Source organism: Mustela nivalis (genome assembly GCF_964662115.1).
Source record: "Mustela nivalis genome assembly, chromosome: 6".
NCBI lineage: Eukaryota > Metazoa > Chordata > Mammalia > Carnivora > Mustelidae > Mustela > Mustela nivalis.
Genome location: NC_139025.1, coordinates 73,002,877 through 73,018,084, shown reverse-complemented (window position 1 = coordinate 73,018,084; position 15,208 = coordinate 73,002,877). Strand labels below are relative to the sequence as shown.

General features: G+C 50.6%; 1 protein-coding gene across 9 annotated transcripts in view; it reads left to right on the top strand.

The window, feature by feature from the left end:
* ABHD4 (abhydrolase domain containing 4, N-acyl phospholipase B) overlaps nt 1-15,208 on the top strand; it is a 29,878-nt gene that overhangs the window by 8,458 nt on the left and 6,212 nt on the right. Inside the window, exons 1-8 of one of the 9 annotated variants that reach the window (XM_082734703.1) lie at nt 2,019-2,081; nt 4,968-5,037; nt 5,705-5,793; nt 7,019-7,391; nt 7,519-7,673; nt 9,935-10,046; nt 12,797-12,983; nt 13,671-15,183. In XM_082734703.1, the coding sequence (XP_082590829.1) occupies nt 2,066-2,081; nt 4,968-5,037; nt 5,705-5,793; nt 7,019-7,391; nt 7,519-7,673; nt 9,935-10,046; nt 12,797-12,983; nt 13,671-13,760 (1,092 nt within the window). In that variant the 5' untranslated portion in view covers nt 2,019-2,065 and the 3' untranslated portion in view covers nt 13,761-15,183. Of the gene's footprint in view, nt 1-1,973; nt 2,193-4,967; nt 5,038-5,704; nt 5,794-7,018; nt 7,392-7,518; nt 7,674-9,934; nt 10,047-12,796; nt 12,984-13,670; nt 15,184-15,208 lie in introns of those variants that run through there. The other 8 variants (XM_082734705.1, XM_082734704.1, XM_082734701.1 and 5 more) reach the window with 8 other exon arrangements.

Below are 15,208 nucleotides of genomic sequence, written 5' to 3'. Positions count from 1 at the left end.
GCTTGGCTTTGAACAAATAAATAATAATAATAATAAATTTTAGCTTAAATGTACTGTTCATTAGAATTATTTTGGTTAATCCTCACAACAAGACACAAGTCAGGGAAAGAAAATTAAGAGATGCTAAGTAACTTACCCAGGGGCATGTGGTGGGTATGTGGCAAAACCAAGATTACCCTTAAGCCAGACTTCTGACTCTAGAAACTATGCTTCTGATTAACCAATGAGTCTCACTGAACTCCAGCATCTGAAGGGCTTCCTAAAAATACAGTTTTTAGCATCAAGCCAAACCAACTAATTTAGAATCTGAGAGGTTACGAATTAGAAACCTGAATTTTTAACAAGGCCTTCAGATGACTTTTATTTATTTATTTGTTTTTAAAGATTTTATTTATTCATTTGACAGAGAGAGATCACAAGTAGGTAGAGAGGCAGGCAGAGAGAGAGAGAGAGAGAGAGGGAAGCAGGCTCCCTGCCGAGCAGAGAGCCCGATATGGGACTCCATCCCAGGACCCTGAGATCATGACCTGAGCCGAAGGCAGCGGCTCAACCCACTGAGCCACCCAGGCGCCCCTTCAGATGACTTTTATGCACACTAAAGTTTAGAATCACTGTGCTCTGTTGAAAGAATGAAATGAGACAAATCTTCTATTTGTACTGCTTTGCCCCACATCTTGCAAATTGCTAGGCCCCTAAACTCTATAAATGCCCATTCTCTTAAACTTTGAGCTCTTAGAGTGATAGAGCAATCTAACACTTACAAAACAGAAGAAATCTCAGAATCTAAGAGCTGCAAGAGGGTTAACCAAAAACACTTAGACAAACCCTTCCCCACGAGGAGTCTCCCACCCACCCTCCACCACAGTTTGGTTTCAACCTAAGCAAGGGGATGACCTGAACCCCAACAACTCCAGGGACGTTAGGACTTGTTTACCACTTCAAGTAAGTTCTGGAGCCAGCCTCAACATTTGGCTCCACTGCTGAACAAGCCTGAAGTACACTCAGGACCTAAGAGATAAGCCAGACGCCCCACACCCCATTCCAGCAACTTAAAGCAGCTAGGGCTTACAGGTCAGGGCCATTGATCCTCCAAATTTGGAAGCAGGAATCCTCCAAACAGGGACAGCTGGGATTGAGTCCATTATTTCCTGGGAACTAGGTTGGGAAATCTCCAGAGCAGAGGAACTGCATCTTGACATCAGTCGCTAAGGTTTAGGGTTGCCTGATAAAATTTCGGATGCCCACTTATGTCCCAAATATTGCACGGGATGTGCTTATTCTTTTTTTTTTTTAATTTACTTTTAATAAGTCTTTATTTATTTGACAGATCACAAGTAGGCAGAGAGGCAGGCAGAGAGAGAAGAGGAAGCAGTCTCCCTGCTGAGCAGAGAGCCGGATGCGGGGCTTGATCCCAGGACCCTGAGATCATGACCTGAGCCAAAGGCAGAGGCTTTAACCCACTGAGCCACACAGGCGTCCTGGGATGTGTTTATTCTTTAAAAAAAAAAAAAAAAAAAAAAAGTGTCTGAAGTTCAACTTCAATTTTAAGCATCCTGTTCTTTATTTGCAAAACCTGACAATTTACTTGTCAGGCCCCCGCCCCTTTGTAAGAAACATTCAACCAGTAGTATAGTTTCCACAAGCAACTTAAACATCACATTACAAGAAACTCCGGAAGGAGGCTATCAGAGGAGCTCTACGGGGAAGCCCAAACAGTTTTGTGAGCGTTCAGGGGTAGTGGGGTCACTTTTTAACTACGACAGACTGGAGGGCTGAAGAAGGTCCTGTGGGAGACCCAGCCCTCTCAGAACTGCCTGTCTCCCTCACTGTCCCCCCAAACCTGTGAGCAGGATTACCGTCCTATTCCGTGAGCCCCCAGAGCCCCCTCGGTGGGCAGGCGGAACCGGGCTGGACTACCAGCCGGGTTCAGAGCCCGCCTCCGCCCCCCGGCCATGGCCACGCCCCACTTTGTTATCCGACCCTTTTCTGGGTCAGCTGGTGCTGGCGTCAGGCGGAGGGATGGGCTGGCTCAGCTCGACCCGGCAGGGCTTGTTTACTATGGCTGATGATCTGGAGCAACAGTGAGTTAATCCTGTGTCTTTCTCTTCCTCTCTCTCTCTCTGGGCCATGATCCCGGGACTGTCGGTGACTGAGGAACAGTTGTAGACACCTTCCCGCCTTTCCTTTTTCAGGTCGGCTTCATGGGAGGGCCAGGGGTTGCGTTTGCTTGCTTTGCTTTTGCCCAGAAGAGGAGGCAGCAGAGCTCGGGGAGCGATGGTAGATAAGCTTGCCTACAGCTGAGTGACTCTGACTTGCCTTGGTAGTCTTCGCGATCGCTCCTCGCTCCTCTGGTAGCGGTACAGAGGGGTTACACTTAGTGGTGATGGCCCGGATCCCCCCAAGCAGCTTGTGGGATGCGGGCGCGGGGGTAGCAGTTAGCAGTCAAGTCTGCTCGTCGAGATTCCCCAGGACTGTTGGGGGCGGGGGGCGGGGAAGGGCCTCTCCTAGCCGGGCAGGGAGAGGGCCTGGGAAGAAGAAAAGGCTCCCGCGCTGGGATTGTCTGGAGTAATGGGCACGCAAGTTTCTTCCGCTCTCCACCGCTGAGACACTTAGCCAACCGCTTGCGATCCTAGTTGATAACGTTTTTAATCATCACAAGATCCTTAACGCCGTGGTTTCAGAATTACAGTTTTTGGGATTTGTTTTCACTGTCTCAAGGGCATCAGGTTTGGGATGCCACCTGTAGGTGGTGTGACTAGCAGTGCGCAGTCTGATAGAAGCAAGGAAAAGTTGCTTCCAGAAGAATGACTCAGCTCCCAGCCAAGCCTAGGTTTCACCAGAACAGGGCCTTTCCTGGATCCTGTGTTCCTGCTCCTCAGAGCTGCAGAACTGGCAGCTTGCAGCACTAATTAACTTTATGGCTGTAATAGCTTCCTGGGCTTGAAGGAACTGCTTAGGAAGAGTTTTGCTTTCTAAAGATGACCTTCCCAAAGGGAAATTTACAATGGCTACAATGACTTAGGGAAACACAGCTTAGAGCTGTTAGAGATGCAAGTAGCTCAGCTCCTTTTTACAGGTGAAGAAGTCAGGCCCATGAAAGTTAGAGCAGATTGCCCAAGTCCCAGAGGTCCAGAACAGGCTTCTGACCCAACACAGAACCCCTTCTGCCTCACCCACCACCAGGATAAAAGCCCTCTAGAGGGGAAGAGATCACTCTGGCCAGGCTAAGTTCATGGCTGAGTGGCTTCTCTGCCTCTTGCCTCAATTTCCCACCCTAGCCCTCACCTCCCCAGCAGTAGTGGGGAGGTAACAGTGCAGCAGGTACTATTTCCAGTGCTTTAGCTGTAAAATTTTTGGTGAAGAGAGGAAACTAAAGCTCCTCCCTGAAGAATATCTGCTGAGCAGCCCATGATACTATTGGCATCGGACATCTTGCCTCAGCACTCCTTTGGACAGGTACAAGGCAAGGTGGGGTCCACATGTCATGGTCTGACTTGTCACAGCCTCTGATATAGGGGAGAAAGTTCATCTTTTAAGACTGGCAAAACTCTGCAGTTTTGGTGCCCATGCTTCAAGTCTACGATAAGGAATTCCAGTAGAGTACTACATGGGTTGAGTATCTTCGTGGAATTGGATTGATTGCGACTGACAGCTCTCGTCTGGCAGAAGTCACAGAGACACCACTCTTAGCCGCAACCTCGGGATTTCTTATAGTCATTGACGAGTTGAATGGATGTAGGCAACTTACGACTTAGCTGGGGGAAAAGAACATTTGATGGGAGCTTATCTTATGTTAGGCATCATTCTGTGTGTTTCAGGGGCATAAGCTCATTTAATCTTTATACAGACCCTATGAAGTAGATACTGTTAACTACCTTTCTCTTAACGACAAGAACAGAGTGGCTCGGTAATGTGCCCAGAACCACATTGCTGGTAAGTGGCAGTGTCAGGATTAGAACTCTGGTCTTCTGATTTATTTCACACTTCCTTTCAGAAAACAGAGTGTGAACGTGTGGTTATATACCATGGGTTTGAAAAGCTGGCCTGGGGGCCCTGGCTGGCTCAGTAGAGCATGTGATTTTTTTTTCTTTTTTTTTTTTAGATTTTATTTATTTGAGAGAAAAAGCATGAGCAGGAGGGAGGGGCAGAGGGAAAGGGAGAAGCAGACTCCCTGATGAGCAGGGAGCCCAACTGGGATTCAATCCCAGGACCCTAAGATCATGACCTGAGCTCATGGCAGACATTTAGCCAACTAAGCTACTCAGGTACCCAGGCATGTGACTTTTGATCACAGGGTTGTGAGTTTGAGCCCCACGCTGAGTGTAGATATTACCTAAAAATAAGTCAATCAATAAATAAACTTTTAAAATAATTCTCCTTCGAAAATGAAAAAAAGAAAAAGCTGAGGCTAGAACTTCCAGAGGAACGGTACAGAGAAACCTGGATTTGAGATGTGGGCTCTAGCTCTGCTTCTTTTTCTAACTAGCCACTTAGCCTGCTGAGGCCTCAGTTTCCTCCTCTGTGAAATAAAGAGGCTGGACCAGATGACTCCTAAGGAGCCATCCTAATCTAAAATCCTGTGCTTCGAATGATGTATTGGGATGTCCAGTGTGTGGCAAGAGGGATAGGTAATGGTTCCTCTCATTCCCTCACAGAACACCCAGCCTAACTATGTTCACAGACCCTTCCCATAGCTGGTGGTATCCATTCTGTAATCCCCTTTATTCAGGCAGAGTTCAAGAAAAGAGAAATACCACATATGATGGACAAAGAATAATAAACTCACTTAGCACCGAATTTGTCCCAGGCACCTTCTGACCTGCCTTACATATCTAGATGCTCAAAGACCGGTTACGGTTATTTATCACACCAAAGCCATTTTGCTTGTAAATGACGATAGTGTGATGCAGAACCAGAGGGTTCCCCCACCAAAAAAAACCCTGGTGCTTTCAATCTCTGCCCTGCAGCCTTAAATTTTCTTGGGAATAAAAAAGACAACGGAATGGATTATCATCATTTTACTGTGTGCCATTGGAGGTAAGGACGTATGTGAACTTTGTACACATTTTGTAATCTGGAAAACAAGGCCAGAGGCAACCTGGCAAGGCAGTTCCAACAGAATTTGAACCCAGGTCTCCTGCCTCTGGCTCCCTTCCTGTCCCATCTTGTTGTTTCAGGCTGGACTGATTGACTGCCTGCGAGCCCAGCTGGGTACTAACCCCACTCTACTTCCAGGGGCTTGGAATAGGGCACACACAAACCCCAAGACCCTGCCAGGAGGGCAGGTGGCATGGGAATTTGTCCTACCCTAAAGGAACATACAGTCCTGGGCATGGCAAAAGATAAAGATAACTGAAACATTAGTTAATAGTTGGCTTTTTTTCACCCCTTGTGATCTTGAACATTATGATAACCAGTAACAAAGGGGAGTTATAAAGCCCAAATGAGATAATACATGTGAAAGAGCTTTGCAAACTGTAAAGTGGGATTCACATGGTGCCCTGAGTATCTGTTGAAACAAAGGGCATGTTGTTAATTGCCATTTGCTGGGGAAAAGTAACAGTCTATCAGGCAGCAAGGAATTGCTGAGTGCCATAGAGCTGGTCTCCTAAGCCTGGGGAACACCCTGATAAGTCCTGTAACTGTCAGCAAGGCTGGGAGCATCAATGTTGCCAGTGGGTATCACTGTGTTTCTTTGTCCCAGGCCTCAGGGCTGGCTGAGCAGCTGGCTGCCTGCTTGGCGCCCCACTTCCATGTCTCAGCTGAAGAATGTGGAAGCCAGGATCCTCCAGTGTAAGTAGAAGGGATGGCTGATCCCACCTCCATCAGGAGTCCCAAAGAGGATACAGGATATCTCCCCAGAGGTTCCTACACTGAGCCCACTGCTTCCTGACTATCAGCGCTTGGGGTGGAAGGAAAGGATGTCAGTGATCTGAGAGAAGATATTTGCATGGGGGACACCATATTGTATGATACTATTTCTCAACAGCTCCCGCCCTATCCATCATGCTAATTCCTGACACATCTCACAACTTCACTTCAAACCCAATACCAGCTATCTCCACAAAACACACACACACCACTACCCATTCTCCTTCTCTCCTTCTCCCCTGTTCCTCCCTTCTTCCTATTCTCCATCTTTCTTCTTCCAAACACACAAGCACTTCTCAGATTTACCACCTTCCTACCTAAGGGCCAGCAGCAGTCCTCTATTCTCTAATATGACCTTGCTTGTGTACCATCCAGTTAGGCCCACCACTTAACCTGGCTGCTACTGTGACTTGGGATTCCCACGGGCCAACTCTCCTGGGCAGTATTACGTTGGGGCAGGGCATCCCATGATTGGCAGCAGCTACAGGCTCAAACAAGACCCTGGGGCCAGGTCTGCCCACATCTCCCTTATGATCCTCCCTGCCCCGGACCCACTGCCCCAGCCATGGATACCCTCTCTTCCTATGGGCCTGCGTGAGCACAGCTGCAGAACAGCCACAGCTTTCAAGCCTCCTCCCGGGGTCCAGGCAGCTGCTCAGTCACGTGACTGTTATCATGCCCGCAGAGCAGCCACTGCCCACTGACTGTCTCTAAGAGGAATAAGCCTATGGCTCAGTCCATACCCATCTCCCCCTCTACCTGCCTCAGCTCCTGTCAGAAGCTATCCCCGCAGACACCCCCAGGGAGGATGCTTCTCTCCCTCTCTTGAGCCCTAAGCACATACAGGTACAAGAGTAATGGATACAGGAGCTCTGTGAGGTCAGTGGGGTCACTCCCATACTGGGCCCGAAAGGCCAGACATACGATCTGGAGGAGTAAGATGGCTCCTCTAATTTCCTAGAGACTAGATAGCCTACGAATCGCACTTGGAGTTGATCTCTTGGGACATGTGGTCAGAGGGTTACGAAAGGAAGGAGGTGAGGACGGTTGGGATGGGTTTGGCAATGGAGACAGGAAGCTGAAGGACACATGACAGTGCTGTCAGAAAACAGTCTTCTTGCTCTGCCCTGCGTTCCCCTCTCCCCAGGCCTCCAGAACAAGTTCCTGGCCCGATATGTGTCCCTCCCGAACCAGAACAAGATCTGGACAGTCACCGTGAGCCCGGAGCTGAGGGATCGCACCCCCCTGGTGATGGTGCACGGCTTCGGGGGTGGTGTGGGCCTCTGGATCCTCAATATGGATTCACTGAGTGCCCGCCGCACTCTGCACACCTTTGATCTGCTTGGCTTTGGGCGAAGCTCGAGGCCAACGTTCCCTAGGGACCCCGAAGGGGCCGAAGATGAGTTCGTGACATCCATAGAGACGTGGCGGGAGACCATGGGGATCCCCAGCATGATCCTCCTGGGGCATAGTTTGGGAGGATTCCTGGCCACCTCTTACTCTATCAAGTACCCTGAAAGGTAAGGAGTCACCCCTCTTGCTCATGACCTAATTCCTTATCTCACCGGCAACCTTCTTCCTGGGCAAGTTAAGGGCTATGGTTCTTCCAAGCCCATACAACTTGCCTTTTACTTTTTCTTCCTTTAGAGTTAAACACCTCATCCTGGTGGACCCATGGGGCTTTCCTCTTCGACCGACTGACCCCAGTGAGATCCGTGCACCCCCAACCTGGTTCAAGGCTGTAGTGTCTGTCCTAGGGCGTTCCAATCCCCTGGCTGTTCTTCGAGTAGCTGGGCCTTGGGGTGAGTAGCCTGCAGATAAAGAAATTTTCTCCTTACACCAAGGCCGTTCCGTTCTAGAAGTCCCACTCCCCATTTTAGACAACCCCACTGTCTAGACTCCCACCGTGCCCTCTTGTCCATGAGAACTAGGAATAGGCCTAGCATTGTTACTTATAGTTCTAAATCTGGACCAGATGTCTTTGTCTACAGTTTCAGAAGGTTCTTTTTTCCTTCATCCACATGCAAAAAGCTTTCCTATGTAGGGGACAGATGGAGTAGAACTAGGCAGAACTGTGCCTTGGCTAGACCGCCAGAGAGAGAGAACAGGGCCACGAAGGGACTCGTCCTCTGCTGAGGTCATAGGGTACATGTATGAGTTTATCGCAACCTGTTGGTGACTCACCGTGGTACCCGCCCTGCCATCAGATCCCGTCTCTGCAGCTCACCCAGCACCTGCAGGAGCCAGAGCCCCTAGCATAACCCACAGTGCTAGGCAAGCCCCTCTAAACCATGCCTATTCCAGTTCTGTGGGTGAGGAAAGGGAAGGAAAGGGGGGAGCCAGCCAGAGTAAGTAAAATTAGGAGATCTTGGCCTTCTGACCTCATACTGCCAGCACTCCTCCTTTCCGGGGGTCGGGGGAGGGGTACTTTTTAATGTGATGACGTAGAAAGCAGATTCCCTTTATAGAAAAGATAGGTGACCTCCTATCCTGTAATGATGGCTTTTGTATACCTAGTGAGGTATATGTAATGTAGCCAGTTACTGCAAGTTAATTACCAATGGCTGCATAAGAGTATCTCTCAAGGCCCTCCAAGAGAAACAGAGTAACTCAGGAAAAAGAGGAAAAATGGATTTGAGGAGAAGGTAGGAGTTTGGGAAGAAAGGAAAGTTTTTGAGACACATAGGTGCCAAAGAAGAATGATCAGAGAGCTGACCTTCCTAGCACTCACACTCCAGCCAACCGTCTGTAGTCCTTTTCCAGGGAGCAGCCCTGCTCTAAGCGTTCTCCCCTTCTCTGGACTTTGTGCACGGGCCTCAGAGCCATGATGGTTGAGCAGCTGGCTGGCAGCCACAGAGGAAGGCCAGGGCCCAGGGGATCAGAAGTTGACCATTAGGCCCAATTTCTAGTCCATTGTGGGTGCCCTCCTGCTTGTACGTGTGCTAGAAAGGAAGGTGAAAGGAACAGATTGCTCTAAAACCACGGCCCAAGTCTGAGATGCTGGACTTAAGTTCACGTCTCCACTCGCATTCTATTACATACAGGCCTGCACTTGAGAGGACTCTGGGCAGGTAGTCGAGCTTCATCTGTCACCTTCAGAAGAGTAAAAGGCCCTAAGGGTCTCGGAGTGCCTGGCTGACTCAGTCGCTAGAGCATGCAACTTTTTTTTTTTTTTAAGATATTATTTATTCATTTGAGGGAGGGGGGAGCACAAGCAGGGGGAGCAGCAGGCAGAGGGAGAACCAGACTCCCCGCTGAGCGGGGAGCCTGATGTGGAGCTCCATCCCAGGACCCTGGGATCATGACCTGAGCTGAAGGCAGATGCTTAACCGACTGAACCACCTAGGCGCCCTGAGCATGCAACTCTTGATCTTGGGACTGCGAGTTCAAACCCCACATCAGAGATATAGAGATTACCTTTAAAAAAAAAAAAAAATGCCTAAGGGTCCTAAGGGTCTTGGAGAAGCAACCTAGCTCAGACTGTTAAAAAACAAACAAACAAACAAAAAAGGCATCTCGGCCATGAGCTCTTTTCTTTTTTCTTTTTTTTTTTTTTTAAGATTTTATTTATTTGAGAAAGAGCGTATGTGCAGTTGGGGGAAGAGGAGAGTGGGACACAAGCACTCCCACTGAGCACAGAGCCCAACATGGGCTAGTCCCACAACCCCAAGATTGGGACCCAAGCCAAAATCTAGAGTCAAAAATTAGACATCCAGCTGACCGAGCCACCCAGGCACCGCTCAGCCGGGGCCTCTTACAGGGCTTGAGATCCTCAGAGGAAATGAACTTGGGACTTGATGGAGCTGAGACTAAGCTGGTTCCATTGGGCTGTCTGCGGTTTTTGGTAACCAGCTGACTCCCTTGCAGTCCTCTGGGGCTCCAGACAGCTCACACAGTCTGTCCGCCACTATAAAGTTAAATGTACAGAGCGCACATACCCATGGAGAAATAACATTTGGTGTAAGTTGTTCGAACATGCACATGCAGGGGGGCGGTCTTCCCACACCACCACCACCCCTGTCCCCCAGACTGGCTTCTCCCATGTTTTTCTCTCCCCTTCCAGGGCCTGGCCTGGTTCAGCGATTCCGGCCGGACTTCAAGCGCAAGTTTGCAGACTTCTTTGAGGATGATACTATATCTGAGTATATCTACCACTGCAATGCTCAGAATCCCAGGTGAGGGGCCTCCCAGGGCCAGCTCGGAGTGGACAGGTGTGGAGATGAAACTCCCAACTGCTGGCCACACTCCAGAACTGTCCCAGGATCATTCTCTGCTGCATTTCTTCTTGCATTCAATTAGGGAAACACGGGCGCTAGCAGGCTTCATTATTTCCAGAGACCTCCCAAGGGAGAGGCACAAAGGGATGGAGAAGATAATAGATTGCTTAATCATGCTGCCCATCTCTAGAGGAAGACTCTTAACTCTTCCCTGGAGATAGGCAGTTAGCCTGGCAGGGAAGAGTCTGGAAAACATTTTAAAAGTTTGTTTGTTTTAATTGAAAAAGTGAAATGAATATGGTATTTTTTTAAAAGTCAGGGGGAAAAAAGTCTTCTCCATTGCAGTCTGAAGTTCCACTAATTCTGTTGCTATTTCCAGTCTGAGATACTATGTGACACTGCTTCAGAGAACCTCTTTGTGTATCTTCCTTCACACACATACGTGCCTATATCTAAAATACCTTCCTACAAATAGAACCGCAGATGGAAAGAATGTGCATTTTAAAATTTCATTATGTGCACCTTGAAATACTCACTATTGGGATAGGAATTCCTTCCATACCCTTTTGAATATTGGGGGGGTTCCCAAATCTGGAGAAGTTTCAGTCTTTGACTGTTCACACAGCAGGCCCCACAAGCCCGCTGATCTGCAGTCTTGGCAGCTGAGAGGCGGAGAGGTTGTCTTCTACCCCAGGCAGTGCCCTGTGAGCGGCTGACACAGGAGGCTGTGTTGGTGGCACTCCTCTGGAAGCCTCACCCAGCCTGCTGGGAGGCGTGTGGTTCAGAAGTTAAGGTCACTGGAGCAGCAGCCCTACCCCGCCTCATTCCAGGCCTGGCCAGGTCACCCATGGTGAGCCCAAAGCTGTGAAGACAGTGGGGGTTGCATTGCAGCAGGTGCTGTCTGAGCACTAGCTTCAAACCCAGCGGGCTTTGGGGCAGCGTGGGAACTGTGTCCCCAGCATCCCGCAGGAGCTCAGCTAATTGAAGTGTCCCGCTTCAGCAGCGGCATTGAGACTCCGCTCAGCAGTCGAATCAGGTAGTCCCTGCTTCCTGCTCTCGACCCCTGTCTCAGCCCCCACCGGGCTCAGTGCCAGTCTTCCTACCCACTCAAGGCCCAACCCCAGCTCCCTGCTCAGAACTTCTCCAGTCCCAGACCTAGTTGTGTGGAATGAATGGCCTCCTGATGTCAGCCTCAGAATGAATAATCGTGCAACTCCTTCGGGTCCTGGGGGAAGCAGAGATGACATCAGTGGTCATCAGGCCTCTCCCCACAATGCCATCACTCAATTTTATAGCCGCCCACATGTTTCTGAGTTGTAACCCTGGCATGCTCATGGTAACTCTTACCCATTCCTTGGAAAGCATGAAATCCAGCCAGGGAAAAATATTTGGGGTTACCTACTTGGCTTCACCTCATCTTAGGGGCCTTGTGCATATTTTCATTTTCCTCAGTGAATAAATAAAGAGGATATAATTCTCTAATTTGTAGATAAAAAAATTAAAGTGTATTCTGGTTACCTGGCTTGCTAAGAAAACAGGTAGGATTTGAATTCACATCTCCCTAACTCCCAAAGTCCGTAATTCTCCACCATGCTGCTATGTCTTATAGAGGAACTCTGTTTTTTATGGTCTGTGCAAAACTTAAGCTCACCTTTATCCCAGGGTACGATACAGGAGGCTGGGAGACAATATCCGAACAGGCTGGGCCTGGAAGGCAGCTGTCTCCCAAACCTCCCGTCCCTCCTGCCTCCCACAAAAACTGCAGAGCAGCCCAGAAGGTCAGCTTTCGTCTCAGCCTTGCAGACCCCTCCTGCTGCTTCTCAGTCAGCGATGCCTAAGGAAGTGGCCAGGGAGCAAGGTAGATTAGATCAGCCCTGCTTCCCCCACTGTGTCCTCTGGAGACCAGTGTTCCATTCCAGAGTCTCGTCAGGAAGCCTTTGGCACTGCTCGTGTTTGCTCCTCACAGCGCCCCATACATGAACCCCTCTTCTCTCTCTTCCACCCCCAGCAAGCTTAACCCCCTTTGCCCATTCACCAGCCTTTCATAATTCTTGAGAAATACAAAGTTAAATAACCATATCATAGCTATTTATTTATTAAAAGATGTATTTATTTGAGACAGAAATAGCATGAGTGGGAAGGGCAGAAGGCGAGGGAAAGAATCTCAAGCAGACTGTGCCCTGGAGCAGGGAGCCCAATGCAGGGCTCAACCCCAGGACCCTGAGATCACGACCTGAGCTGAAACCAAGAGTCAGACACCCAACTGACAGAGCTCCCTGGGTGCCCCTTTATTTGTTTATTTTTAATAATTAGCTACGTAATGCCTACCTCCCTAAAGCATGAGAGAGTTGTGAGCACCGGCAGGGCCAGCACCACCTCTGTCTGACTTGGATGTCCTCACTCTCCACCCAGGGCATGACAGGGGAATATCTGTTGAGTAAATGTTAACCCATTGCATCTTTGGACAGCTGTCAGCGTCAGTTTTCCAGAGTGCGTCCCTAGCTGTCTCCTGTGCTGGGAGGTCTCGGCAGCTTGGGACCCGTCTCCTCGTCCCAGTATTTCCTGAGCCAGGTGCAGGGTCCCGGGAGGAGTACACACATGCCGGGGGTCCTGTACCCCCGTCCCCAGCCTCCAAAGAGCCTGCACGCGGACACCAGACGCAGCGGGGTTTACTCTGGGCGCGGTCTCACTGTGTTTTGCTCCTTCAGTGGGGAGACAGCGTTCAAAGCCATGATGGAGTCCTTCGGCTGGGCACGGCGCCCCATGTTGGAGCGGATTCACTTGATTCGCAAAGATGTGCCCATCACCATGATCTACGGGGCCAACACCTGGATAGATACCAGCACAGGGAAGAAAGTAAAGATGCAGCGGCCAGATTCCTACGTCCGAGACATGGTATGTTTGTTGGCCAGCCAAGGAGCTGGACTGAGGTAGAAGCGTGTGGTGAGTGCCGGCACACAGCAAGGAACTCTGGGCATAGAGGAGCCTCGGGGTGGGGCCGGGGGAGCCAAGAGTCAGGGGGCAAGAGAGCGGGTGGGTTCAGATTGTGCAGTGGATTTGGAAGGCTTGACTCTGTGATACTGTGATTAGGGGGCTCTCCCTTCTGTGGCGTCCAGTTCAGCTGAATGACAGGTTCTTGTTCAGTACTACCACACTGGACCCCCTGGGCCACCCCAAAACCAGTGCCATGAACAGTAGAGCAGGTGGTAGAGGCTGCCTTCATGAAGCCTTCCCTTTTTCTTGTCCCTCTCGCCCCTCATTTGCTAAGCAGTGTGCTTAATGAGGCTGGGGGCTACCTACAGGCCCTGGTGTACCAGACCCGTGGATGAAACAGGAGGCAGTGGGGCTGCATTGAAGGAGGTAGAATGAACAGTCAGAGGAGAACCAAAATGGGATGCTGGGATTTGTTGACCCCCACAGGAAAGTACTGAAATTCTAGGAGAAAGTTGGAATGTTATTTCTGATAAGTGCTCCCAGGCGATGGGCAAGCAGGTCTACAGGAGAAAGAAATGGTGTGCCAGCTGCCTAGTGCTTGGAATAAAGGGCCTTCCCACCTGTGTTGGGCTCCTTCTCTCTCCACAGGAGATTGAGGGTGCTTCGCACCACGTCTATGCGGACCAGCCACACATCTTCAATTCCGTGGTGGAAGAGATCTGTGACTCAGTTGACTGAGCTGCTGCCCCTGGAGGAAGAGGAGAAAGCCAGAGAGCCGCTCTCGCCTCCCTGTCCGCTTACTCGCCCCTGTGTCCTTTCCTCACCAACTAACATGTGCCAGCCAGGCAGTCTTGGGCTGTCCCCAGGGCAGGACCACAGTGAAGAAGAGCACTCCCGAACCCACACGAAGGGTTGGAGGCTGAAGCCGCACGAGGCCTTGAGCACCCCACCCCGGGGAAGAACATAAAGGGTTGCATAGTGCCACCCATTCTCTCCATGCCAAGTGTTACCCAGATGGTGGTTGTGACGGGATCGCACTGAGCCACGTTCCCTCCCCGTGCCAAAGGTGGGGGGTGGGGGGCGGCCTCTTCCCCCGGGTGAGGGAGAGGCTCCCGGCAGCCTTTCCCAGCTCTGGAATGCTTGTGGGGGTAGGTTCCAAGCAAAAGCATCCTCCTCCGTCACCCCCAGCCTCCATTCCATGCCAGTTTTGTCCAGAGTCTGGTTGGGAGCTAACTACCAACTAACTACTAACTTCTTAACTACCAAGAGCAGGCGTCAGAGCGCCCTTGACCTGTGAGGTCCCTCCCACGACCTAAGAAGTCCTGTCCAAAGCGCTCATTAACAGATGAGGAACAGGCCAGGGCAGGACATGGCTGGCCCATGGTGATACAGCTCTGCTCCGGGGGAGCTAAGGCTCGAATCCAGGTCTGCTGACACTCAGTACCCACTGTAGACTCCATTTTGCTAAAGTTCAAGGCAGACACCATTGCCATGAGGCTGGTCCTAGTCACTGGTCGAGGGTAAGCCCATCCCTGTCCCACTTTCTAGCCCCATTGTGCAGGCGTGCTATTGTCCGGCCGTGTGTCTCGGCCCTGGCTGCCTAAGCGGGGGACACTCAAGTGCTTCCTTCCCTGCCCCCTCATCGTCCCAACTGGGAGGCCTCTTGGCCTCCCTCTGTGCCTTGGGCCCTAAAGCCCCACCTGTAGGATAGAGCAAAGATGGCCCCTGGTGGAGAGATAAGGGAAAGGCCCTTCAACCCCAGGGCTGTGTCTGGATTCCTTGTTCCCACTAGTATCCACGGAGTTTTTCCACCCTGCCCATGGTCTGATGGAGAGCCTCAAGCCAGCAGTTCCCTGTCCTCATCAGCCACAGGATGGTTCTCACTGCCTGGCCCTCTATCCCTGCCATCTGTCCCATGGTCTTCAGCTCCTCCTGCCCCCGACCTACCTGTCACTGTCTCCCAGGGGCTGGTTCCAGGTGCTGCTCTGAGGTTCTGGGCCGTGGGCTGGGCCTGGCCCCAGAACCAGGGCAGCTTCTGTCTGTCCCTTGAGTTTTGTAAAGCCGACCCTTTCACCAGAATAGTATTAACTCCTGGTGCTTTGTACTACTGGTCCAGCTGCCTTGGGCTCCTTTTCTATATTAATAAAGAAATGCGTAAAAACTGGAGGCAGTGATGTTTGAAGCTC